Here is a 23,814-nt window from a genome sequence, read left to right on the forward strand (position 1 = left end):
GGACGTCCCCTCTAACACTTGCCTCCATAACTCTTGTGCCTCGGTTATTTTCATAATCCCGAAAGTCTCAATAATACATACTGTGGTGGGGCGTCTCTTTCATATACAAGGAACCTCTAAATCTTAAGTGTCTTCTACGTTTAAAGCCATTTCAATGCAGCTTGCAGTCTACCAGTTTACAGGGGAGCATCTTGTACAACATTACACCTGAAAATTTACAGTTGTGGCTTATCTTCAGGTTATTTTCCTGTCCAGCTCTGACAAAAAAGGGAAAGCCGTTTTCTTTGTTTTTCTTAATTTAGCTGATGTGCTTCCATCCATAGATGGCTTGACTTTTTACTAAAATGAGTGGAATATTGTGATCTTTCTCCGGAAAGGCTTTCCAAGCGCAAACAGATGTTCCAGCTACACGCGGTGTTGTGAAGCCAACCTACAAGTCGGGATTTTTGTGGAAATATTCCAGACCTGAACTCCACAGATAATTTCACTCCAAGCCTGATTCATATTCAGGTCCATTATGCATTAAAAAGTTTGTTTTTTACTTTAAACTACTTTTTGGGGTTAACTACAAACGATGAGCTTTCAGTCTCCTTTGAATACTTTTTAATACTTTCTGCTGTAATGGAGGCTGCATTTACCTTCTCTCTGGAACAGGTCAATTTGTTATCTTCCTGGTTATGTCTTTGTATTTCTTTGTAAGAAACATTTTGGCATTTTAAGTGTGGCTGTCTTGTATATATAGTATGTAAAATTAAAGCCTTGTTGACACAATTAAAAGTGTTTGGGTTTTTTCTTAAAACGAGAGCTGTCTTTACATTCTGATATTAAACACATCGGACGTTACAGCACTTGGTATCAACTTCTTTGGCATTTTTCGATGGTGTGCCAGGACTCCAAATCAAACCACTGACCTTAGATGGACGTGAGTTTTGGGAAACAGAGGTGGGAACCACCAAAATCCCCCCCCAAATGTATATTATATCGAAGCATTTTCAGAAACCACCTCAGTATTCATACACTTGGTCCCCTGACTGAGTATAGACGCCAAAATGCTTCACATTGAGATCTTCACGTTTACAGATCCGTTTAACATCATCTTAAACCTCAACAGATAGTTTGGTTATCGCCAGTCTCACCAGCATTCCAGAAACAGTGAAGCTCGAGTATAATGTCATTAATTTTAACAGTTTCACTCAGTGTGAACAAAGAGTTTAGGTGTGAAACACTGCCAGCTGGTAGAGGAAGCGTGAGAAAAAAGTTGGACCAACTAATTAAATAACCAACCAGGATAAATGCCACCTACATTTCAATCTTGGAGAAAAAGACCAAACACTTCAGCGTTGCCTCCAAGCTAAAGAATGAACTTTAAAACTCGAGTCTTTAAAGCTGCTGGACGATATGATGCAATGCTGGCATAACACTCATCTGTGCCACATTTAGTTAGCAAGAACACTTACTGCTGAGAAATGTATTTCTCACACACTTGAACATTAAAGGAGTCATAAATGAATATAAAAGCAAGCTTTATTGACAAGTCAAAAAAAAAGTTCCTTGGCAGTTTTAAAGAAAATCTGAAAAACTAAAACAAAGGCTGGGGCTGCAGGGTCTTCACCTCTTCTTAAAGCCGTACTTCTTCCTTTCATAAAACAGATCCGTTTTGGAGCTGCCCAGGTTCACGATCTTGGGACATCCATCTCGCTGCAGAGAGCACAAAAAGAAGGAGGACCGTTCAGAAAATGGTTTTACAGCCGGATGCAAATTGAATTCTAAGCACTGTTTATTTTCAATGACGACACATAAAAACCACACAAACACAGCCTCATAAAATACTCTATTAGTCTTATTATTATTTGTTGTCATTTGGTTAGTTAAAGAAACAAAGAAGAGCACATACATCTTTCTCCTGGATGGTGCACTCTTTACAGTAGTAGGCATCGGATACACCGGGCCCTCCGCAGATGACGCAGCGTCCCTGATAAGACCCATAGTTGCACTCGTCACAAATTCGCACCAGCGTGCATGGCCTCACATAAGAGTCACAGATGACGCACTTTCCATCGCCTGAAAAAAGAGGGGAAACACACAGAATGATGGACTGACGGTCAGGTGCGAGACAAATGGTGAAACATACACAGATTGTTTTCAAAGTGGTTGGCATGCCATGAGTTTCAGAGCTGTCGACGTGGTTACCTTTACTTTTGTGCACCGGCCAAATACGTAAATCAATAATCATTTCCAGATCTAGTTATAACAAAAATTAAAACAAGGCCTTTATCGCGACTGAAAAACAACAAATTCAACTCCGATTGCATTTGTGATTGTCTAACAACCTCTGACCTCTAACATTTTCACATGTCAGGATGTTTAAAACCTTTTTGGTAACATTTTGCTCTTTGGCTCCCACTCCAGTTGTCGGATGAAACACACCTCCGTCTTAAAAACAAATCCTCTGAACCCTGCACATACACAGCTATACAGATGATTTTGTTTGTCGCCTTTTAAAGGCTGACAGAGGACACCCCAGACGCCACCAAAAAAACCATTAAGAGATGAGATGGGGTAATGTTACAGGACCTAAGAAGAAAAAGGACAGCGGACCTTGAACAATGAATTTCCATGTCTAAAACAGGACAAAGGTGACTAACTGAGACGTTGTTTTGCTTTCTGATAAATGACATAACGGGGATGAACACGGGTGCTCCAACAAATGTTGGTCTACTTCCAAGAACGGGTCCAGAGAACATAGCTTTGGAGGTTCACAATATTTTCTCCAGTGTTGCTTTAAAGCCAGTTAAAAATGTGTATTGAATGAATGGAATATGGATAGATTCTCGCTCAAAAACCGTTTCAGTTCATAATATTTCCGGATCGTTTTAAATCTAACATTACTACAGCGCCACACGTTATGTGAAAATTGAAGTAAAAATCTTATCAAACCAGGCGTAGTGTTTAGAGGTGGTTACTGAAACAGTAATACAGTATTAACATTTACTTTAAAACACAAGACGGCTGAAACACTGTCTACTGTCGGTGTTAACTGAAGATAGCAACACTTACATTTCTCGCACAGTCTTCCGATAGCTGCGGGAAGAAAACAACGCATTCAGTTATGGTTCATATGCAGAATTATTATTTATGTTCCATGTTCAGTACGCCCTTAAACACCCTTTAATAACACACTGTAAAGTTGCAAGTATTGTTTCCGAAACTTGACATTTTTTCCAGGTCTAGCTAACAGCAATGCTAACATATTCTCGCTGAGATCCGTGCTGTTACCGTTAGCGTAGCAGCTAACGATATTAAAGCAAAAAGAAACACATTTGCACTCGGCGAAATTATACAGTAGGCTACTGAAAAGTGTAATGACTCAAAACATACCGACACCGGCTTGTTTTCGGCAAAAAATCAAATCTGGGTGATGTTTAGCCATTGTCAACTAACGTATGGCAAGCGCTGCTGGCTTGGTTCAATAGTAACCTTTGACACGTGAACTGTGCTCGAGTAATTGCATTACTGCCACCTAGCGTTTCCAACGAGAAGCTACACCCACAGTTTTAAAAAGTATCAGTATTCAGACCATATTGTGACTCTTTAAATTGTTGCTTTCTTCAAACCAGTTGTCCAAATATCAAATCTATTGAAAAACAGATCAAATCATTTATAAGAAAAGCCTATTTAAATTGTATTCGTCCTTCAATATTTGCACCATTTACTGGCTGTAATCAGAGCACTAAACTGGAGTACTAGTGCTCTATGTTACACCTCTGTAACCTTCTTGTTCTGTTTTTCACTGGCGTCATCAACGACTTATTTAGAAATGAACCAAGCACTCGCTGTGCTGTAATCTAATTGTACTAGAATAAAACAACGTTTTCTCCAGGAAAGAGGCTGATAACGATCGGCCAGTAGCTGGCAGCAACATGAAAGGTGCGAGCTGCTGAGAACCGAAGAAGAAGAAAAAGGGGGCTGACAATTGCGTGACGTCACCACCGTCCCTCACATCTTTGTCAGTGAACAAAATGGCAACCTACTGTCTCACCGTCGCCCGGCTCCAGGTGAGAGACCAAAAATATATTTAAAGCTTGTTGTTTATACCAGAGGCGGGTGTCAACTGCTAATTCAGAATGCATTTAGTTAATATAGTGCTCCTCCGGCTCAATAAGAGGTCTGAGGTTTGTGACTGTGGATAAATAAGCTGTGAAACCGTCTCCCAGCTAGCTGGTCAGGTCATCGTGTCCCGACTGCACTGAACGCATCCAGTAGGCGAGAACTACTCCGACTTTGCCTTAACAAATCAGTGTTTGTCTGATTGTATATTATATTAGCATATATTTCCACCGGCTTTAAATATCTGTAGCTTGTTTAGTCACAGGGGAGGAGTTTGGTTCAGAATAACAAGGTTAACCACAAGGTTAGAGCTTCCAACAGGCGCACACGCGAGCAGGGGGGCAAGAGACACAAATATATATAGTGAAAATGAGGCAACTCACACAGTTATATCCGTTACTTCTGAAGGGGAGTGGTCAAAGCAAAAGTCTACCAGCTTTAAATGTAGCAATATGTGCGTCATACGTCCAGTAACACCATAAGCTTTTCACAATTGACCTAATGTTAAGACGGCTAGGTCCCAAGACTACAGATCTGAAGAAAGTAGTCTGCTCGACATTTCTTCGAAGTCACATTCACTCTTACCTCCATCAGAGGTAAATGGACGAAAAGGACAAGAAAATCAGGGCATCCCTTTCTGATGTTGACATGCTCAACAGTGTTTATAGGCCTGGAAAGTCGCATGTTGACTTGCTCATAACCTTGGACTGAATAACGGCAGGTATTAGGAAGGATATCAGTCATCTTGCTGTGGGTTTCTTTAAAAAAAATTTTTTTAAAATCAGTCCATTTAAAAACCCCACATTATGTTTATGCAGGAGTTGTGGCTTGGATGGGAGGAGGGGTCACATGACTTAGACTAAGTTAACTCACAAATTTGATGACTTTGCTTGGTCCAGAGCCAAAAATTCCTCCATGCAGATAAAGCCTTTTTCAACTAACATGCATCAGGAGAAGCTCAGTAATCTCTTGGCTGTTAGCAACTTCATTGCAGTCATTTGTTTTTGCCAAATACCCTCCTCAAGGGCACATGAACACAACACTATTCTAGATGGCAGGTCAGTGTCGGGCCAGTCTCTGGACAGAAGCAAACATGTATCCCAAGCTTCCGCCCCTCCTCCTCCTCTTGTTAGTTCACATTTTACACAGTGAATTCTGTCCCCATTTGACATGAGAAATGAGGGGGGGAGACACTCTTTGACGCATGACGATGTATTGTTTCCGTGGTGATAGGTTTTAGCATCAACATGTGCCCAACCCTAACCCTGCTCTGTCAGGCATTTATTTAAGAGAGACTTTTGCCGAATAAATGTTCTCTTCTGTGCTCGTAATTGTATGTTTATGATGTTTGTGTCACTAGTTGGCCCTGGGCCATGGTGTGCGGCGCCTGCATGTGTCAGCAGCCTACAGAGCCAAGGCCAAAGTGGCTATGAGCCGCTTTGAGCCCACTTCCTTTGTCGGTTACGAGAAGCTCCAGTCCAACGTTGATATTGTGCAAAAAAGGTCAGTTTTCATCTAATCTACTCTATATTTACTCTCTCTCACATTTCTGTTTACTACAGCTCACCCTTATCTGTGAATGTTTGATCTCTGCTGTTTATTCGCCCTTTACCACAGTTTTCCATCACAGTCATAGTGTCATCTCAACCTACTCTCACCAGTCCATCTGACTCGTAGAGCGCAATCCTTTTTCCAGTTTTTCTTTTTTTTTTTTTAAATTGTACCTCTTCACCTTTTTTTTTTTTTTTTCTTACTTTAGCTGCACTGAGACATATTCTGTATTATCCTATCTTTAGTGAAACATAGTTTGTTTTCTCTCCAGGCTCAACAGGCCACTCACCCTGTCGGAAAAGATCGTGTACGGCCATCTCGATGATCCCCACAACCAAGAGATCGATCGCGGCCGCACCTACTTACGGTTGCGTCCCGACCGTGTGGCGATGCAGGACGCCACAGCTCAGATGGCGATGCTGCAGTTCATCAGCAGCGGCCTGCCGAAGGTGGCTGTGCCCTCCACCATCCACTGCGATCACCTGATCGAGGCCCAGACTGGAGGAGAGCAGGATTTAGCCAAAGCAAAGGTGAGGAGGCTTTGTTTTCGTTAGTTACTGTGGCGATTTATTCTCATTAAAATGCGACACACATGTGAGCTTCAGGCGTGGTTCTCCTCCTAGGAAGTGAACCATGAGGTCTACAACTTCCTGGCCAGCGCTGGGGCAAAATATGGAGTTGGCTTCTGGAAACCTGGCTCTGGAATCATCCATCAGGTATTATTACTTCAATTATTTTAATGGAATTTGGCACAACCTTCTGTAATTATAGTGCTATATTTATACTGAAAATGCCACTTTTTTATCTGAACAGATCATCCTGGAGAACTATGCCTACCCAGGAGTGATGCTCATTGGCACAGATTCCCACACACCAAACGGTGGTGGGCTTGGTTCTATTTGCATTGGAGTTGGTGGAGCTGATGCAGTCGATGTCATGGCAGGAATTCCCTGGGAGCTCAAGTGTCCCAAGGTTAGCAGAAAACAGCACTCCTCAGTATTTATTCTGCTGTTTCTCTTCTCCTTTATCTCTTACTTTTTACACCTTTTTTTTGTATTTTGTATCTCTTCACCTAATAAACACGATACACTCTCCAATCTTATTCTTTAAGGTGATTGGTGTGAGGCTGACCGGCACCCTGTCTGGCTGGACATCTCCTAAGGATATCATCTTGAAAGTGGCAGGCATTCTGACGGTAAAGGGAGGAACTGGAGCCATTGTGGAGTACCATGGACCTGGAGTCGACTCCATCTCCTGCACTGGTCAGTATTAAAACACCTTAGTTAATGTGACATTTTCAGCTACCAAATGTATAGAAACAACATCGCTGTAATGCATGCATTCTATTATGTGTCTGTGACTGCAGGAATGGCCACCATATGCAACATGGGAGCAGAGATCGGAGCCACAACCTCAGTGTTTCCTTATAACCACCGCATGAGGACCTACCTGGAGAAGACTGGCCGTGGAGGTATGTTTTGGCCTGGCACTTTTTAAAGTATTCATAGTGATGCAGAATAAGTAGATAAGTATGTTATTGCCTCTTAAATTAAGATCTATGTGACAAAGTTTTTCCTGGAAGACTTTTCATGTTGTAAATGGAATGTTTGGTATGTATTATCACCTCCTCCTCCTCCCCCGCCCCGCGTTTCTCCTCAGAGATCGCCGAACTGGCTGATGAATACAAACACCTGTTGGTACCAGATGAAGGCTGCGAGTATGACCAGGTTATTGAGCTCAATCTGGACGAGGTATGTCCTAAATTGATCGTTTGGTGTTTTTCAGCAATCCTTTCAGTCGGTATCTTGTCCTGCGGTTGGATTGGTCTTCCAGCTCACAGCAGATTTCCCTTTCGCAGGATACACATTTGCTAACAAGGCTCCAGGCATTTTCACCACCTCTCCCAAATAAGTTATAAAGTTGTCCCAGTAGAGTGCCTGTGTAGAAATCCCTCCGTTAGCTCTCCTATAGCCGCAAGTAGCCACATAACAGCACCAGTGAGCTAACAGAGCTATAGTACACATTCTTTCATTCATTCTTCTTAAAGTATTGGTGAAATAAAGACAGATAATGCCGTATTTAGAGGCTGCATCGTCCCTGCCCCATTAACTCCGTTATATGGATATACGTTGATCGCGGGTTTTCTAAATAGCTTCCGAAGGACGCCGACTTTCGCCAAACTGTTCTCGGTGAGTCGATAAACGTATTTAATGCCAGAAATAAGGTCTAGGTTTAAAAATACCGGAGTTCCCCTTTAATTGCACCACTTGCCAGTCATGACTGTAATAAATCGCAGCAATGCCACTCAGGTCACAGAGTTAGGTTTATTCCTGTTTTTGTATGCCTCTTTACTAGTGTCCTGTTTCTTTTTACAGCTGAAGCCCCACATTAATGGACCATTCACCCCTGACCTGGCTCACCCGGTGTCTGAAGTTGGTGCTGTGGCTCAAAAGAACGGCTGGCCACTGGAGGTCAAAGTTGGTAAGAACTGATGGAACGGCTATATTGTTTTTATTCACAATGATGCTTTTAAAAGAGCCTAGTTTTATGCTCTCTGGTTCCTCTCCTCCCGTAGGTCTGATCGGCAGCTGCACCAACTCCAGCTATGAGGACATGGGCCGTGCTGCCTCCTTGGCTAAACAGGCTCTGGACAAAGGCCTGAAGTGCAAAGCTCAGTTCACCGTCACACCCGGCTCGGAGCAGATTCGCGCCACCATTGAAAGAGATGGATACGTGAGTGTTGGCCCATGCGTGAAGCGTGGAGTTGCACTTCCCTTGAAGTAATGTCATGAACAGAATGAAAGCTTAAGATGTTTTGTTTTCCTGCAGTCAAACATCCTCAGGGCTGTTGGAGGTGTGGTCCTCGCAAACGCATGTGGACCCTGCATTGGACAGTGGGACAGGTAGCTACGGCAGTAACCTTCGAAGTGATTGTGAAACAACTTCTTGCTCATAGGTCAACCTGACCTGAGTGCTTTTGTGTAAATTGATGTGCTGTGTGTTTGCATTTAGGCGTGATGTGAAAAAGGGAGAGAAGAACACAATCGTCACGTCCTTCAACAGAAACTTCACTGCCAGGAATGATGCTAACCCTGCAACACATGCCTTTGTTACATCTCCTGAGGTAAAGCTGCACCAAAGCCATTAACACCCACTCTGCCTCGGACACACAGGTTTTACATTTCATAGCTAAATCCCTTCCCTCTCCTCGTCTTCTCCAGATTGTTACTGCCCTCGCTATTGCTGGCTCTTTAAGCTTCAACCCTGAGACAGATTACCTTACAGCCCCCAACGGAGAGAAGTTCAAGCTGGAGCCTCCCAACGGGGATGAACTACCAGCCAGAGACTTCGACCCAGGCCAGGACACCTACCAGCACCCGCCCACTGACGGCGGCAGCGTCAAGGTGGACGTCAGTCCTCAGAGCAACCGGCTGCAGCTGCTGGAGCCCTTTGACAAATGGAGCGGAAGTGATCTGGAAGACATGCGGGTCCTCATCAAGGTGAGCTCAGTGAATGACATCAAGCTGCTGGAGTCTGTCTTTAGATGCTTTCACTGCTGCAGGTCTTGAGGTGGGATCATCTTCTTTCTAAATAGGTGAAGGGAAAATGCACCACAGACCACATCAGCGCTGCAGGACCCTGGCTGAAGTTCCGCGGTCACCTCGACAACATCTCCAACAACATGCTGATCGGCGCGGTCAACAGTGAGAACGATGCAGTCAATAAGATCAAGAACCATCTTACAGGAGGGTACGGAGGAGTCCCAGATGTGGCCCGTCACTATAAGGTGAGGATCCCAGAGGGGGAGCCTCTCAAGATATTCAATTTATTACTTAGCACTGGTTAGGGTCCCTGAACACATCCTCTCACTCGTCGACTTGTCCGTAGGCCAACAATGTTTCGTGGGTCGTGGTTGGAGATGACAACTACGGTGAGGGGTCCAGCAGAGAGCACGCAGCTCTGGAGCCCAGGCATCTAGGTGGAAGAGCCATAATTGTCAAGAGCTTCGCCAGAATTCACGGTACTGTATGAGCATTTCACTTGAAGAGGGGAGACTCTCGCAAATTTTCAAAGCTCTTTTTTTTTTTCTTTACACAGGAAACATCCAGTGATTTGTTATTGAACTAATTATTTATGAGTCGTCCTGTAACGAGCTCTCCATCACGGTGAAGCTTTGATCTGCACTGAGGAATGAATGAAATCTTATTCTAAATGGACAAAACTCTTTGTCATGTCCTTAGAAACGAACCTGAAGAAGCAGGGTGTGCTGCCCCTGACATTCAGCAACCCATCAGACTACGACAAGATCCGCCCAGATGACAAGATCTCCATAAGAGGACTTAAAACATTCGCACCGGGAAAGGTAAGAGCACCAAGCTGTAGGGAAATTGGCCTGCTTGCAGTTAAATGTTAACGGAAATCTGCAATGAGGGGAACCTTCTCTTTTTGTCGACCACAGCCACTGACTGCAGTCGTGAAGCACGGTGACGGCAGCGAGGAGACCCTGGAGCTCAACCACAGCTTCAACGAGACACAGATCGAGTGGTTCAAGGCAGGCTCCGCCCTCAACAGGATGAAGGAGCTGCAGTAGTGAGGATGGAGAGAAAGTAGAAGAGGAGGAGGAGTGTCAGGGTGAAAGGAGGGTGGTGAGGGTTGTGGGGAAGAAGGTGGTTGCAGAATGTTAATGGCTGTTTCATCAGCTGGATTAGCTTGCCGTTTTGACTGAAGTAATGTGCCGGTATACCTCTGAAAATGAAGTGTCGAGTACTTCTAATTGACAAGCTAATGTTGTTGATGGAGCAATAGCACCTGGTCTGTGGTCAGATTTTTGTTAAAACCTCGTTCATCATCGCGTAGCATCTGTGAAAGTTATTTTGCGCTGCTATGTTTCAGTCGAGCAGCCCTCATCTGTTGTAGACTTGGCTGTAAAAACAAAGGGTACACACACACACACACACACACACACACATACACTTTGACACATTAAGCTGTAACCCAAGCGGTTACATAGTACGCTGCCAGCTGGCGTTCTGCTGGTGTTTAGTTTTGTTTTGTTTTGTCCCCCCCCCCCCCCCCCCCCCCCCCACACTGCTGTTGAAACACCTCAGTGCAGAGGCCACCTCCCACTGCAGCTTGGCCTTGTTGCTTTAAGATTGCATTAACCACTGCATGGCATAAAACTCAGCTTCAGTAAGACTCTCTTTCATGTTGCCCTTGTGTCATTCACAGATAAATGCTGCCTTTTTCATCTCTGGGTCCATTAAGTGAAGCTGCATTAGCAAGGATCTAAAAATAAAACTTGGCTTTTGTTCATTAACTCGGACTCCATAGGTTAGGCTGCTCCCTGGTGTCCATTAGGAGATACAGTTGTCAAAGCCGTGGCAGCCCAACAGTGTCTAAATCAAATGTTGAAGGATTGTCAAAATGGTTGAGCCAGCTAACTTTTGGGATTAACTAAACATTACATTACTGTATATTTTACAGTGTGAAACCATTCAGGGTCACTTTTGTGTCCATGTCTTGTATTAAAGTATGTTTTCATCTCTATGGTGCGCGGCGTCCGTGTTACAATGGTGGCAGACATTTCCTAATATACAAATAGACACATGTGCTTTGATACTGTGTTATGAGCACAGTAACTCTTCTTCTCCTCTTCCCTGCCGCTTTCGCTCCCACCATTCTTAAACCGCTCTCCTAATTAATCCTGACCTCTTAACAAGATCAAGCACATCATCCAGTATGTTTTTTTTCTTTTTCTCCTTGTTATTTATTTATATTCTTCTTTTTTTTCAGCAGCAGGTCCAAACCCTGCATATGTTTCAATGCAAGGCTCTTCCACTTCAGCCACAGGGTAAACTTCCATCCTGTATAGTCGGCACCCTTTTTTTGTAGGGTATTGTGCCACATTTTGTGTGATTTTTAATCCCTAAAGAAATCAAACAGTCTATTTTGAAGGAGAGTGTCTGTGTAATATAGGGGAGAGAAGCAGAAAAATGTAAGTTGAAATGCACCTCTTGCTTTTACCTAAGCAATTAGGACTTTCATAAGAAACCCATATTACTGTGTCTGCTGGTTATTGTCCTGTTGGTACCATCAACTAAATTTCCCTGAAATCGGATGAAAGCTGAAACCATCTGCTTCCTGTAAACCACTCCATGTAAAGAGTCTGGTTCTATGTGCATTTAAGTGTTTGTTTTCTCCCAGATTATCTTTTCTGTATTACAGAACTACCAATGGGTTGTAAAATAAATTCACAGATCTCATGTATTTACACTTTGCTGTGGTTGTTCATAAAGAAAGAGGGAGAAAAAAAAAGGACCATGGCTCTGTCCATCCCTGCGACAAATTCTGTATATATTGCTGGTTTCCACTGCGAGCAAACTGCTGCTGTTTATTCAGGTTTAGAGATGGCTGCCTACATACTTAAAGAGGTTAACTGGCTAAAAATAAACTCCACAAGAGACAGAAATGTAACTAGGTAAACTGAGAAAGAAAAGTACCCCTTTTCCCAAATGGATGCATGTAAAGTAATCTAATATTCAAACCTCCAAACAACCATTTAAAGTTGCAATTAGAAACTTTAAAGCACACCTTGCACTTTTTAGGGCAAAACTCTGAATTTAGAAGAATCAAATTAAACGTATATAAGGACCAACGAGAAGCTTTACAGACAAAAATTACAGGTCATGTTGAGCAGGATAGTTGCCAGATGATCTCTGCAGAATCCCTCAGCTGTCCTTCAAGAGGCAGCTTCTTTTACACCTCAGACATATCAACAGAATTCACGCATCTTTTTTTGCCACAGAAGAAGGAATCGGGCTCTGACACATTCTGATATAGTGTGTAACATAAACATCACTGAGAAGCCACCAGTGGTCGTGCCCCAGAATTTGCACCCACGTGTCAAAAGTCAGATTTAAAGCGACCACAAGCAAACTTCTGGAGGTTTAATGCTTAAACTGAAATAAAATCCGACTTTGTGGAAAGTTCACATTCAGGTTATTAGAGGAAGGTTTGTGTTTTAAATGGAAATGCCTATCGCAGACATGAATGTCTGCTGGTAAATATGTTTTTTTTTTAATTCAGAAGTGCAGCTGGTGTGTCATAAGAAACGTCCCGGAAGGAAGTCATAGGATGAATGAAAATCTGGAGAAAAAAATAATAGTTAAGGTCCGTCACAGCAGCCAAAGCTTAAGTTTAAATGTTAAAAAGTAGCATGATAAGAAATGCCCACGATCACATCACATTTAAAGACGCGTTTTTACTTCTTTATAATTAGGCTGAACACACATACATGGTACGGATGAAGCAGACGAAAAGAATCTCCTGTTCATTCAACATGCAATTAAAGCTCCCCGCGCTGATAAACTAAAATGTTTCCATCCATGCAGAGAACAAAGAATTGACTGTACTATAGTGAAGCCTGCTGTTGTTTTGAGCACCCCCTCCCTGCCCCATCTCTGCTGCCTCCTTTTCATTTGCTGCTTTTTCATCCCGCCTGTGTGCGCCGCTTCCATACCAAGATCCTCTGACTTATTCAGCACATGTCCCCGCAGCTTTCGCCGGATCTAATCACACGATTGCCTTATATTGCCTCAAAAGTCGGAACCATCTCCAGGCCAACAGCTGATCGCTGCTTTAACGGTAAGAAACCCTTTGATTTATCGGGTTTGGGAGTGATTTGGCAGCCTGGCTTTTACGCATCCGAGCCCCCCTTTTTTTTTTTTTTTTACTATTATTATTATTCTCTTCACCGGCGACTCGGTGTCGGTTCATTGTCAGATGATTAAATGTGAAAGTGTTTGAGTTATTGCTCAGCTTTACCACCGCAGTAGTCGTGCTTCATCATGTAAATCTTTTAACGCCGAGACGAGATTTTGGGCTGTTTTTTTTTTTTTTTTTTTGGCATCAGCAGAGCATCCTCTCGCCTTGTTGTCTCACGCCGCCACAGTGTGAGAATATTCTGGAAACAACCCGCCTGAAGGGCCCCGAGTCTACCATGAATTATTTAGGCTTCTCAAACCCCACATTCAGACAAATCCCACCATAAAACACGTGTTTCTTCTTTTTTTCACCTTAAATGACTCATTTAAAGACGGCTCAGTGTGTAGGGGACTTGACGTGTCTCTCATGCTGATAGGTGGCTACAGTGTCCTGGTTTCACAGAGAGGTGCTTTTGGCCTTTTGTCTGTCTACTCAAAGCTCCACCAGCTCTTTTCCTTCGTCCCGTCCAGGGCTGACACCCTCCTGACTGAATGTTTCTACAACTCATCTGAGGCATTCAACTGCACACTCATTATAGTAATTTGCTGCCCCACTCTCTGTCTTTATAAGTGGACTAATGAAAGAGGAGCTCAGCCTGTCAAGGCTTTGAATTATTCAAGCTTCATGTTTATCCATCAGTTCTGTTCCCGGTGGCACCCTGATGACGGATGTTCCTGTTCACTGTCCCTGCATCAGCACCAGCCTACATACAGGATGCCCAGAGGTTAAAAGCCTCACTTGTCAGCCATTTGCAAAGTGTTCTCCGTCAAGGCCTGACACATCACATTGAAGCCAACAAACTGAAATGACTATTTAGAATCATCAAGGTTTCATTTTCAAATTGATACCTTTTTCAATTTGTACTTACGCAGGGACTGTATCCTCAAATTACCCACAAACACTTTCCATATTTGAACATTTGTGAGAGCATTTAAACCTGATTAACACTCCTGTATTGTTCAGTCCAAAATATGCCCATAGTACTTGGTTGTTAGTTTGGCACACACAAGATGAGCAGGTATGAACGGAACACTGCCAGTTGTTGCACATTGCCAATCAGATGTTTGTCCAACTTGATCCTTGGCCTATTCCAATGTCAGCTACTGTAGCTGTAGTCCATATGAGGCAGAAAAAGTGGATCATTCAGTGATCGTTTTATGGGGGTGACTTGGCAGTTTGTCAGAACTGACGAGCATTTCTAATTTACCTTTTTACAGTAACATTTTCTAAAGCACAAGTCCTAAAATTAATGTAGAAACAAATACTGGTGGAACCCGAATAATTTCTATTTTTATTAGAAACTTATTTTTGCTGAATTGGAGAGTTTTGACTTCGTTTGTCCAATTTTAAAGGTTCTTTCTATTCCAAAATGTTAATAAAACCCTGATGAGACACTCAATGCCTACATTTTGCAGATCATAAACTCTGTAAACTTTATCATTGCTTTTGTCTATTGTAAATATTGGACTGATTTTATCATTGAAGTAGGCTATTTAACATGCAAAAAAAGTTCAACTCTGTTTAGCTTCTTGTCTGAATATCTGACATGTTTCAATGTATATTTTCCTCTACATATGACCTGTTATTTATTGGTTCAGTCTGGCTATGTAGTTTGAGCACGACTGCTCAGGTCAAATGCGTTTACTACATACATACATAGAAATGAATATAAAGTGGAGGTTGAACTAGGCACAGATCGATCTCAGATGAGAATTTTAGAAGCTTATCATCCATCCATCCATCCATTTTCTATACCGACAGTCCGTTAATCGGGTAGCAGGTGGGCTGGAGCCTATCCCAACAGTCATCGGGCGAAAGGCGGGGTACACCCTGGACAGGTCGCCAGTCCATCACTGGGCCACATAGAGACAAACGAGACAAACAACCATGGAAGCTTATCATATCATAAATAAAAGAACTGAAGAATGTGCAAACACAGGTGCTCATGCCTGAGACTATTTCACTGAATCAGAATGAGAACGGGATGAGGTGTTTTGTAACAAAGCAGCTCACAAGGGAGGAACACATTGCTCCCAATATGGGGTTCTGTGTCTTGGGGATTGATCCAGTAATCTTCCAGCTGCAGGATGAACACACTATGTCCTGAGTAACAGCCACCTCAAAATCAGACATTGCTCCAGGTGAGGCTTGAACTCACAGCCTCAGCAGTGAGCATTTGTGTCACTGAAGCCTGTTCAGACTGACTGAGGGCCCGCTACAGATTGTTTGTACTACAGGCTCTTGATTAGCTCTACCATTTTTGACCAATCAGAGAAGACTGAGCCATAAAGAGACAGGAACTAGAGTGAAACATTTCTTTTAAACATTTAGCTCAAAGAACTGCTAAATAAATTGTTAAATAGCAGCGAGCATGACTCATAAAACCTAAAGGAGCTAGAGTTCGTGTCATAGCAATAGCTATTATTTCACTTGTATGTGATTTTATTAAGTTTTGATAACAAAAAAAAATTCTGACAATGTTTGGATTCTCCATTTTCCTCAGGAACTGCCAGAAAAAAGTCTGTCGATGAGTAAAAATTAATTTCTAAATATCAAGTCTCTAACATATTGTTAACCCTCGAGCTTTTCTTTCAAAGATACTGTAATAGGCTATTACTCTTGTAATGTACGATTACTTATTGATATATGCCCATTTCCAAGAATATTGCTGACTTCTTTATGTAAGTTGTGGACAGACAGTCTATAGTTAGATAATTAGAACACAATGGTACACACACACAGGCCTCTCAGCTTGAAGCGTGGAGCTTCCATATTTAGTTACTCATCTTATATATGTTTGTGCACTTAAACTTCATTCTGCTTTTACGATAAGTGGCTCGTATGCATACTCATACACACTGAAAGTAATCCTCTGGCTCAGAAAGGCGCCTGCCTGGGCCCTGTGGTCCACTTCAGAGGTAACATCTATCCAGCCCCAGAAGACTATATTTAGACCGACAGTAAGCGACACAGAGTATGATATTGGATGGAGCCTGTGGGATTCATGCTGACACACACTTGTCTCATTAGTCTTTGTCAGACATTCAGCCTGCATGCATGCAAGATTCACCAGGAGGTGGCTGCTCATTAACCCAATAGCACGCCACCCCGCAGCTGTGTTTTCATTTTAAACCAGGTTTTAATGTGGGTGCTGAACCTCGGCATAACAAAGCCTCATAGCCTTTTGTGTTTGTCGATATTGCTGGAATGGTGATCCGGCTAAATGATACATACATCAAAACTCGTTGTTACGAGATGATAATTGAGTTTGTGTCAAGTGGGTGACTGAGCTCTGGAATGGCTGAATGAAATGGTTCAGACAGCAACTTATGGTTTTAATAAACCATTGTGAACGCAACAATCGTTATTTGATCATGTCGGATGAGCTGCGCCAGGAGGGCATTGTTATTTACATCACACTTTGACCTTTTCAAAGCTTTTTTATTTCCTTTGTTCTTTCAATTTTCTCACAGCAGCTTCCAGCTGTTACACATAACTCTGTTTGGGTGATCTGAGGAGAGATCCACTCTAGACGGACCTTTTCAGTACCATTTTCCGAATCTGTCACGATGACGTTCAGCATTAATGATGTTAATTATACTCCTACGCATTTGACCCAATCAGGTTGGCACCTGTTGAACATGCGCATGCACAGGGTCACACACTCATGGAAACAGATAGCATCCACTGGAGGGGAGGGTGGCCAATCACAGCGCCCGGGGAGCATGGGGCTGCCACTTCACATATTTATTCTTTCAGATTTATATCAAGGCTTAACTGTATGAAACGTGGTGGACACGTCCAGTACAGTATCGGCCCAGTATGGGAAAAGAGTAAACACATTAAATGTGCAGATCTTGAGCTCTTTCTCTAAAATGACCACTGAGTCTGGGAAATAAGGCATTGGCTTTGGTAAATAATACGCTCCCTGAATGCTCCTTGGGTTAGTTTCAGGTTTCTTTCAGCTGAAATGGCAGCACTTAAAGAATCCTTTTGTTTATCGACAATTTTTATAACAGTCACAGTTTGAGATGGAAGCTTTCGTCAACATGTCTTCACTAAACTCTTGTTTTGCTGCACCTTAAATGCTTACTTATGTGGTACCTAGACATATGATGATATTGCAGTGAAATGAAAAATAAAACAGCTGTATTAAAGCAGCACTAGAGAAGTTTGATCACTTTAAAACTATGTGCTTCTGACTTGTTTTGAAGTACATTGACCTATTTTATGCACATTCCTGGGCCTGAAACTGCATTAGAACGCCCAGGGAGCAAGAAAACACAGTTCATGATTTTGGTTAGCAGCCCCACGCCATACTTTTGCTTTATAGTCCCTTTTTACATTTTAGTGGCTGATGATGGTGTCTTTGTGGTTTCTTATAAATCAGTTAGAACAGCTTGTTGTTATTTACAAAACCCATTTCCAAAAAATCTGGGACATTTAAATCTGCATTTGAATCTTTGTTTAAGAGAACACACATACAAAATCGTTTTTTTTTTTCCACACAGAGCAAACTAAATTGTATCTACAGAACAGAAGCACATTTCACATTTGTTGCCAGAAACCTACCATTTGGGATGGAAGTATGTTTGCCACTCTGCCGCACTTTCCTGCCTGAATAACCACTTATCTCCTGGGAAAAGGTGTCTCCTTGATGGCAGCGTATGTCCACTGCTGTCCATTGATGTTTCAGGTTACGTTTCAGGACTCAGTAGAAGACTGTATTGAGTGAAAATGGTTTTCCAAGGTAATCCCAACCCCTTGTATATATTGGTCACTGTTGCAGAAAAGTTTCTCTTGGACCTTCTGATCCTTTTCTAAATTGGAAGACCAAAGTTATTTGTAATCTTGCGTTGAGAATGATTTTTTTTAGAACTCATTGCTGATTCTCTAAAGGAGTTTGGCACAGAGGGGTGAGGTCCAATCCATCCTTGCTTGGAAGAACTAATCCTTTGGTGGGTCCTCCTTTAAATCCATTTCTGGGACCCTCACCTGTCGCCACTTGACCTGCTGATTGTAGAATCTTCCAGAATGTTACTTGTATGTTTTATTTAGGAAAAAATAGCTGTCTTTCTGTCGCTTCAATTTTTTATTTTTTTTGCGTGTGTTGCTGGGAATTTTAATCTTGTATATATTTTCTAAATACAATGAAGTTGGTCTTCAGAGACACTAAAAATCATTTCTCCACGATTCTGTCTTTTAGATAAAGTTTCAAACTAATAAACACTTCACAACTTTTATCGTTGCTTTCTGGTATAAATGCAAGTAATGTCTGACTGAAAAGGAATACAAGGCAGGTTAGTAGGAAAAGCGTGTTCAACCATGACAACCAATGCACACAGTTGGGAATCTTGTTAAAGGTTTCTTTTTCTCTCTGGCATCCCTCCCTACCTTTCCCACTCTTTATTGCAGGGTGCTGTTGCTGCGCTTCTCTGTAAGGAAGAGTTTCAATCTGAACTTCTCCTCTCCCTTACAAGCACTTGTGCCATGCAGGAGGTGTAATCCTCCGCCCTCTTACTCTTTTTGTGCCAGTGGAGGAAACCCAAGAGAGGAAAAAAAAAAAGAAAAAAACCTAACTTGTTTTTAGCCAAGATGTCCGATCCCGACTCCTCCTTGCCGGCAGATCCCCCGCTGCCTCTGACCTCCCCACGCACTCCTCTTCAGCTCTCCTTTCCCTTTCTGAGGGAAGGCAGCCGCATTTGGGAGCGGGAGAGGAAACCTCCACAGCCTGGAGAGCTGCCCAGCCCACTGCCTACCAAACGCACCCGCACATACTCAGCGTGAGTAGACACAGAGGATAGAGCTGTTCCACCTTACCTTTTATAAAGAGTATTATCTTAAAATAAAAGTTGTAATGATGTGTCGTGCTTCTATCTATGTCTCTCTTTCCCTGCAGGACAGTGCGAGCCAGATCAGGTCCTGTATATAAAGGAGTGTGTAAAAACTTCTCCAGGTCTCAGGGTCATGGATTCATACGTCCTTCTCGTGGAGGAGAGGACATCTTTGTTCACATCTCTGAGTGAGTGGCCGCACTGAACAGTGCGCCCTTTTGTCCACCCTGTCAGAAATTCGGTGATCTCAGTTCTGCAATTACATACAGAACGGAAACTGTAACAAGCGATCAGATGTAAGTTCAGAGCAAAGGACCGTGCAGAGATAAAAAGGAGCAGTCGGATAATACATCAGCTGCCAACACTTGCGCCAGCTCGCACATCGCAACTCCTGTTTTATCTGCAGCAGATGAACACTCAGCCTGTACTCAGCCTTGGTTTGATGAGTGGTGAAAACCGTCACCACGCCGGTGTCAGAAGCACATTCGCAATTATGTGAAATTCCTTCAATAAGCTATTTCTTCCATAGTGGTTAATATTAGCTGTTGAGAACAATCAATTTACTTACTTATTCATTTATCAATACTAATGGCTTTTAAGTAGATCAACTTTACACGTAGCCACACATAGCCGAATACCATTTGCACGTCGTAAATGGTATCGTTTGCAGGCTGTGGGGGTCAGTGATGGAAAACTGCTAAAGATTTGGTAATCATATTTCCATATCTTCATCTCTTATTTTACCAGATTTTATTTTAAAACTCTCATTGTCATTGGCCATTTATTTTAACAGCTTTATGACTGATGTGAAAGTAAAATGCTTGGAGATGTACTCAGGATAATTCTGAGACTGAAAAACCATACACACACGAATATATTATGTAATTATTATGTATTACTCTGTAATATGAGCAAGCAAAACTTTAGAAATACTTTCATGTCTTATCTTTAAAGCTACATCTGTTTCTTTGACAGCATTGACGGGGAATATGTGCCTGTGGAAGGAGATGAGGTCACATACAAGGTGTGTCCGATCCCTCCCAAGAACCAGAAGATCCAGGCTGTCGAGGTGGTGATCACACACCTGAATCCAGGCACCAAGCACGAGACCTGGTCAGGTCAGATCATCAGCTCCTAGACTAGCTTCAGGGGGCACGGCTGCAAAGGCAAAAAGGAAATTGGATTTTATTTTAGGTTTTATGTTTTTGGGGCACCACGAATGGGACCAGATCTGGGGCAGAGGGGGATTCTGAGCTTTGCGTGCGGTGAAAGGCGGTCTGGTTTGCTTTGGTGTTGAAAGCAAACTATTAAATAAAAGAGTTAGGGTTGAAATTAAGCATTGAATGTATGTGTTTGAATGTTTTCCTGTGAGGGTCATGGTTTTGTCATTTGGTTTTAAAAGGTTTAGGAGTAAAAAGTTGGGTTTGGAAAGTTTGGGTTCTGGGTTTGGTGCTTGTTTCAGGATTCTTACTTTGACCTAGAGAAGATATGCATTAGTTGGGAGGTCAGTGTTCGTTAGGATGGGTCATGTCATATCTTTGTTGCCTTGGGGTATCAAAGATGAACAGATGAACTCAAGGCCCAAATGCATTTAGAGCAAACTTGAAACAATCTTACCATATTGACTCTCAATGTCCTTAAATGAGTCTTAGTTTCAAAGGACCAGCTTCAGGGAGTTTTCTTGTTTAATCACACTCTCAACTGATGCAAACTGCATGCTGTCGCTGCCAAAAGTCATTGAAAATGTAGATTTAGCCATGTTTTGTCTGTGTTTACACGCTGACAGATGGCGATGCACTCTGGAGAAGAACCTTTTTAAACTCTAAATTGTTTACAGTAGGCTTTGTAGGCTCAAGGTTTTTTTGATATGTCAGTAAACGCTACTCCCAGAAGCAGAAGCAAGTCAGTTTTACACATGTTAAGTTTGTTCTATATGTGTTTCGGCCTCAAGAGCTGTGACAAGCTCTGTAATTTTAGGAATCATGTTCCTACTTAATATTGTAGCACTTAAGTATTTTGCCTACTTGGCAAGTGTAGAAATCCAGTATTACTGTAGCCAGCTCCTATGACGGTCTTAAATTTCGGTGGTAGAAACAGTACAAGGATGTTGTGTGGGCCTGCCGCTGAGAAACCAGGCCAGAGGGTTTGGGATCGGGAGGACAAACACGTAGAGGGGAGGAAAAGCAGAGAAGGGGCAGAGGATGGAGTGATAATCTGTAAATGTGTGCACAGATGCAGCTAGATCTGAAATGATGTAAAAGAGGATGAGTTTAAAATCAGCAGTTTCCAAACTGGGGGTCATCAGACTTTAACAGGGTATGCCTTTTATTGTAATGGGGCTGTGTGAAGTACTTGAGTATCAAGTGTCTTACTTGGTGTAGACAGAGGTCAGAGAGCTCTCAGTTTGCAGTAATGGAGGAATTTAACAGCAAAGCTAAACTAACAGTTACTAAGAGAAGGGCCACCAGAAGAGATTTTTTTTAAAAGCAACTCAGACCTCAAACTTTTAAGGGAAGTTTGAGTGAATGCTGTGTTATGGATTTCGACAGCGTGTAAATTTTGCATCAGAGAGTTGTTTACTTTGTCACATTTTCTTAACTGCGAAACGTTGCAATATGATCTGTGGTCAGTTTTAACCTGGTTTGTGTCGCAACACACCGTGTTACCCAGACTCAGTCCGTGTAACTGTGTGATGCAAAAGTGATGTGGTGTAAAAATCCACAATATAGCGTTCGCTTGAACTGCTATGTCCATTGTCTACTGCAGGTACAACACTTGACTACTCATGAGTACCTTACAAAAACACAAAAAAATGAAGGAATAGTTTGACATTTTTGAGAAAAAAAATGATTTGCCATATTGCGAGAAGTTAGATAAGTTGGTTCATAGCACTGTATATATCTGAGTGGTAAAAAAAAAACTAGCTATGGCTTATTAGCATAGCTTAGCATAAAGACTTTTGTCTCTGTCATTAATTTGACAGAAGAAAAGTGATAGCTTGGCATGTATTTATGAGAACAGGTGTTTTTTTTTTTTTTTTTACCACTCTTTTATTTTTAATGTCAGATAGTTTTGTTTAAAAAAGTCCCCAGAGTTAAAAAGCCCAAAGTCTACACCAAAGGGAGTGATTCTCTCTCCCGGACGATACCACTCCTGACCTGTCTGAAATGCCTCCTTGGCAGCAATTTGTCAACATCAGCATGTCATATATCTGCCCATATTCTGCCTAGTGGCTAGTTTGACATGACTGAACGAGATACAATTATCAGCTGTCCCACGCACAAAACAAATATCTGGTCATTCAGTCCAGACCCATAAATACACAGAAGCTAAATGCTAAAACAGTGCATTTCAGACAGAGTTCTACAGCAATGTTCACTGTTTTTTTAAATTTTTTTAACTTTCAATGTGTTTGAACATATTCTAATAGACTCCCATAAACCTAACCCATTGATTAGTGTAATATGGGCTCTTTAACACAAAAACAATAGCTACGGTAAGCTAATCGAAGTTAACCAGCTGCTAGCTTTAGCATATATTGATTATAAAGGCATGAGCAGTTCTTTTGATTTATCTCTCACCATGTAAGCAGGAAAGCATATTTGATAAAATGTTGAACTATTTATTCAAATGCTTTATGGAACTAAGAAGGATATGCTGTTTCTGTCTTTGTGAGAAATGATTCCCTCCTTCAAAATACACAATTGACAGTATTTTTTTTGTAAATTTCAATCAGTTAAGACAAACTGAAAAACTCCCCGCAACAAATTAAAGAGGCAAGTCTGTTGGTGCAGGTGGATCTGCTGAATTTCAGGTGGAAGACTTAACACTTTGGGGTTTTGGAAAGTTCTTTAGGTCAAATGAAGGCTGCGAAGAATTGAAGAAAAAGATTAAACTATACAGCAAAAGCTTCCAGATGTAAGTTTTTGAAAAAGTATTTATTTATTGACTTATTTATTTTCATTTGTAACTATAAAAACATCAGGTGTTTGGTAATTAAACGCTGCATTTCTAAGTATTTGTGCAAAGCCTGTTAGAAAACACTGTACACCTCACTCTGATGATACTACCCTGTTAAAATCCCTTTGCTACTGTCTTGTCATCATAAACATGCAAAAACTAAAAAGAAATAAAAAGAGAAAAAATTCAAACTCAAGTTTCTAATTTCTAAATCATTTTTGTCTAGTTTTTAATAAGTAAATGATGTTCAAAATAACAGTTTTGTTGTTTTGGAATTTGGCATGTTCTGAACTGTTTGTCGTAACTTTTGTGTAGAATATGTTGATTCTGTTTCATCATGCAGTAACACAGCCAGAGCCTTCGGTGGAGAGCTATCTTTACGTCTCCTATGCATTTTTGATTTCTTGCCACGAGTGTGACTTAATATCATAGTAGCACACTGTATCCTTTGATTTTCTTTACTGTGAGAGAAATAAGTTTGATTGTGTTCGCGAGCACTTTTATTTCTGTCAAATCACTGTGACACTCGTCTTTGTCGTAAAGAAAAAGTTTGAATAAAACTCAAAGTTGTATTCGCAAACCTGTGTGGAAGTTTTTT

General features: G+C 41.8%; 3 protein-coding genes across 3 annotated transcripts; 2 read left to right on the top strand and 1 right to left on the bottom strand.

Moving 5' to 3' along the window:
- Positions 1 to 1,506: 1,506 nt before the first annotated feature.
- On the bottom strand, positions 1,507 to 3,493 carry phf5a (PHD finger protein 5A). Its single transcript, XM_072373101.1, has 4 exons — positions 3,379 to 3,493; positions 3,058 to 3,081; positions 1,895 to 2,061; positions 1,507 to 1,698 (listed from the first exon to the last, which is right to left on the bottom strand). The coding sequence occupies exons 1-4, from the start codon at positions 3,428 to 3,430 to the stop codon at positions 1,609 to 1,611; spliced, it is 333 nt and encodes a 110-aa protein (XP_072229202.1). The 5' UTR covers positions 3,431 to 3,493; the 3' UTR covers positions 1,507 to 1,608.
- A 457-nt stretch (positions 3,494 to 3,950) lies between these two features.
- Positions 3,951 to 11,957, top strand: aco2 (aconitase 2, mitochondrial). Its single transcript, XM_072372715.1, has 17 exons — positions 3,951 to 4,055; positions 5,468 to 5,610; positions 5,930 to 6,188; positions 6,282 to 6,374; positions 6,472 to 6,630; positions 6,770 to 6,920; positions 7,025 to 7,129; positions 7,318 to 7,409; positions 8,034 to 8,139; positions 8,234 to 8,391; positions 8,488 to 8,561; positions 8,671 to 8,782; positions 8,880 to 9,158; positions 9,254 to 9,445; positions 9,547 to 9,679; positions 9,900 to 10,021; positions 10,118 to 11,957. Exons 1-17 carry the CDS (start codon positions 4,020 to 4,022, stop codon positions 10,247 to 10,249), a joined length of 2,346 nt encoding a protein of 781 aa, XP_072228816.1. The 5' UTR covers positions 3,951 to 4,019; the 3' UTR covers positions 10,250 to 11,957.
- A 963-nt stretch (positions 11,958 to 12,920) lies between these two features.
- On the top strand, positions 12,921 to 23,796 carry csdc2a (cold shock domain containing C2, RNA binding a). Its single transcript, XM_072373909.1, has 4 exons — positions 12,921 to 13,302; positions 18,838 to 19,205; positions 19,322 to 19,444; positions 20,232 to 23,796. The coding sequence occupies exons 2-4, from the start codon at positions 19,018 to 19,020 to the stop codon at positions 20,392 to 20,394; spliced, it is 474 nt and encodes a 157-aa protein (XP_072230010.1). The 5' UTR covers positions 12,921 to 13,302; positions 18,838 to 19,017; the 3' UTR covers positions 20,395 to 23,796.
- Positions 23,797 to 23,814: the final 18 nt, after the last annotated feature.

This window comes from Leuresthes tenuis, unplaced genomic scaffold (assembly GCF_036924035.1).
Source record: "Leuresthes tenuis unplaced genomic scaffold, fLeuTen1.0.hap1 SCAF_20, whole genome shotgun sequence".
NCBI classification, from domain to species: Eukaryota; Metazoa; Chordata; class Actinopteri; order Atheriniformes; family Atherinopsidae; genus Leuresthes; species Leuresthes tenuis.

Coding starts and splice junctions, on each gene's coding strand:
- phf5a (XM_072373101.1), bottom strand. CDS start 3,430: ATGGCTAAACATCACCCAGATTTGATTTTTTGCCGAAAACAAGCCGGT. Junction 2,062..3,057: donor CGGAAGACTGTGCGAGAAAT/GTAAGTGTTGCT, acceptor CTCTTTTTTCAG/GCGATGGAAAGTGCGTCATC. Junction 1,699..1,894: donor GCACCATCCAGGAGAAAGAT/GTATGTGCTCTT, acceptor TGCTCTCTGCAG/CGAGATGGATGTCCCAAGAT.
- aco2 (XM_072372715.1), top strand. CDS start 4,020: ATGGCAACCTACTGTCTCACCGTCGCCCGGCTCCAG. Junction 6,631..6,769: donor GGGAGCTCAAGTGTCCCAAG/GTTAGCAGAAAA, acceptor TTATTCTTTAAG/GTGATTGGTGTGAGGCTGAC. Junction 8,392..8,487: donor CCATTGAAAGAGATGGATAC/GTGAGTGTTGGC, acceptor GTTTTCCTGCAG/TCAAACATCCTCAGGGCTGT.
- csdc2a (XM_072373909.1), top strand. CDS start 19,018: ATGTCCGATCCCGACTCCTCCTTGCCGGCAGATCCCCCGCTGCCTCTG. Junction 19,206..19,321: donor CGCACCCGCACATACTCAGC/GTGAGTAGACAC, acceptor CTTTCCCTGCAG/GACAGTGCGAGCCAGATCAG. Junction 19,445..20,231: donor ATCTTTGTTCACATCTCTGA/GTGAGTGGCCGC, acceptor TTTCTTTGACAG/CATTGACGGGGAATATGTGC.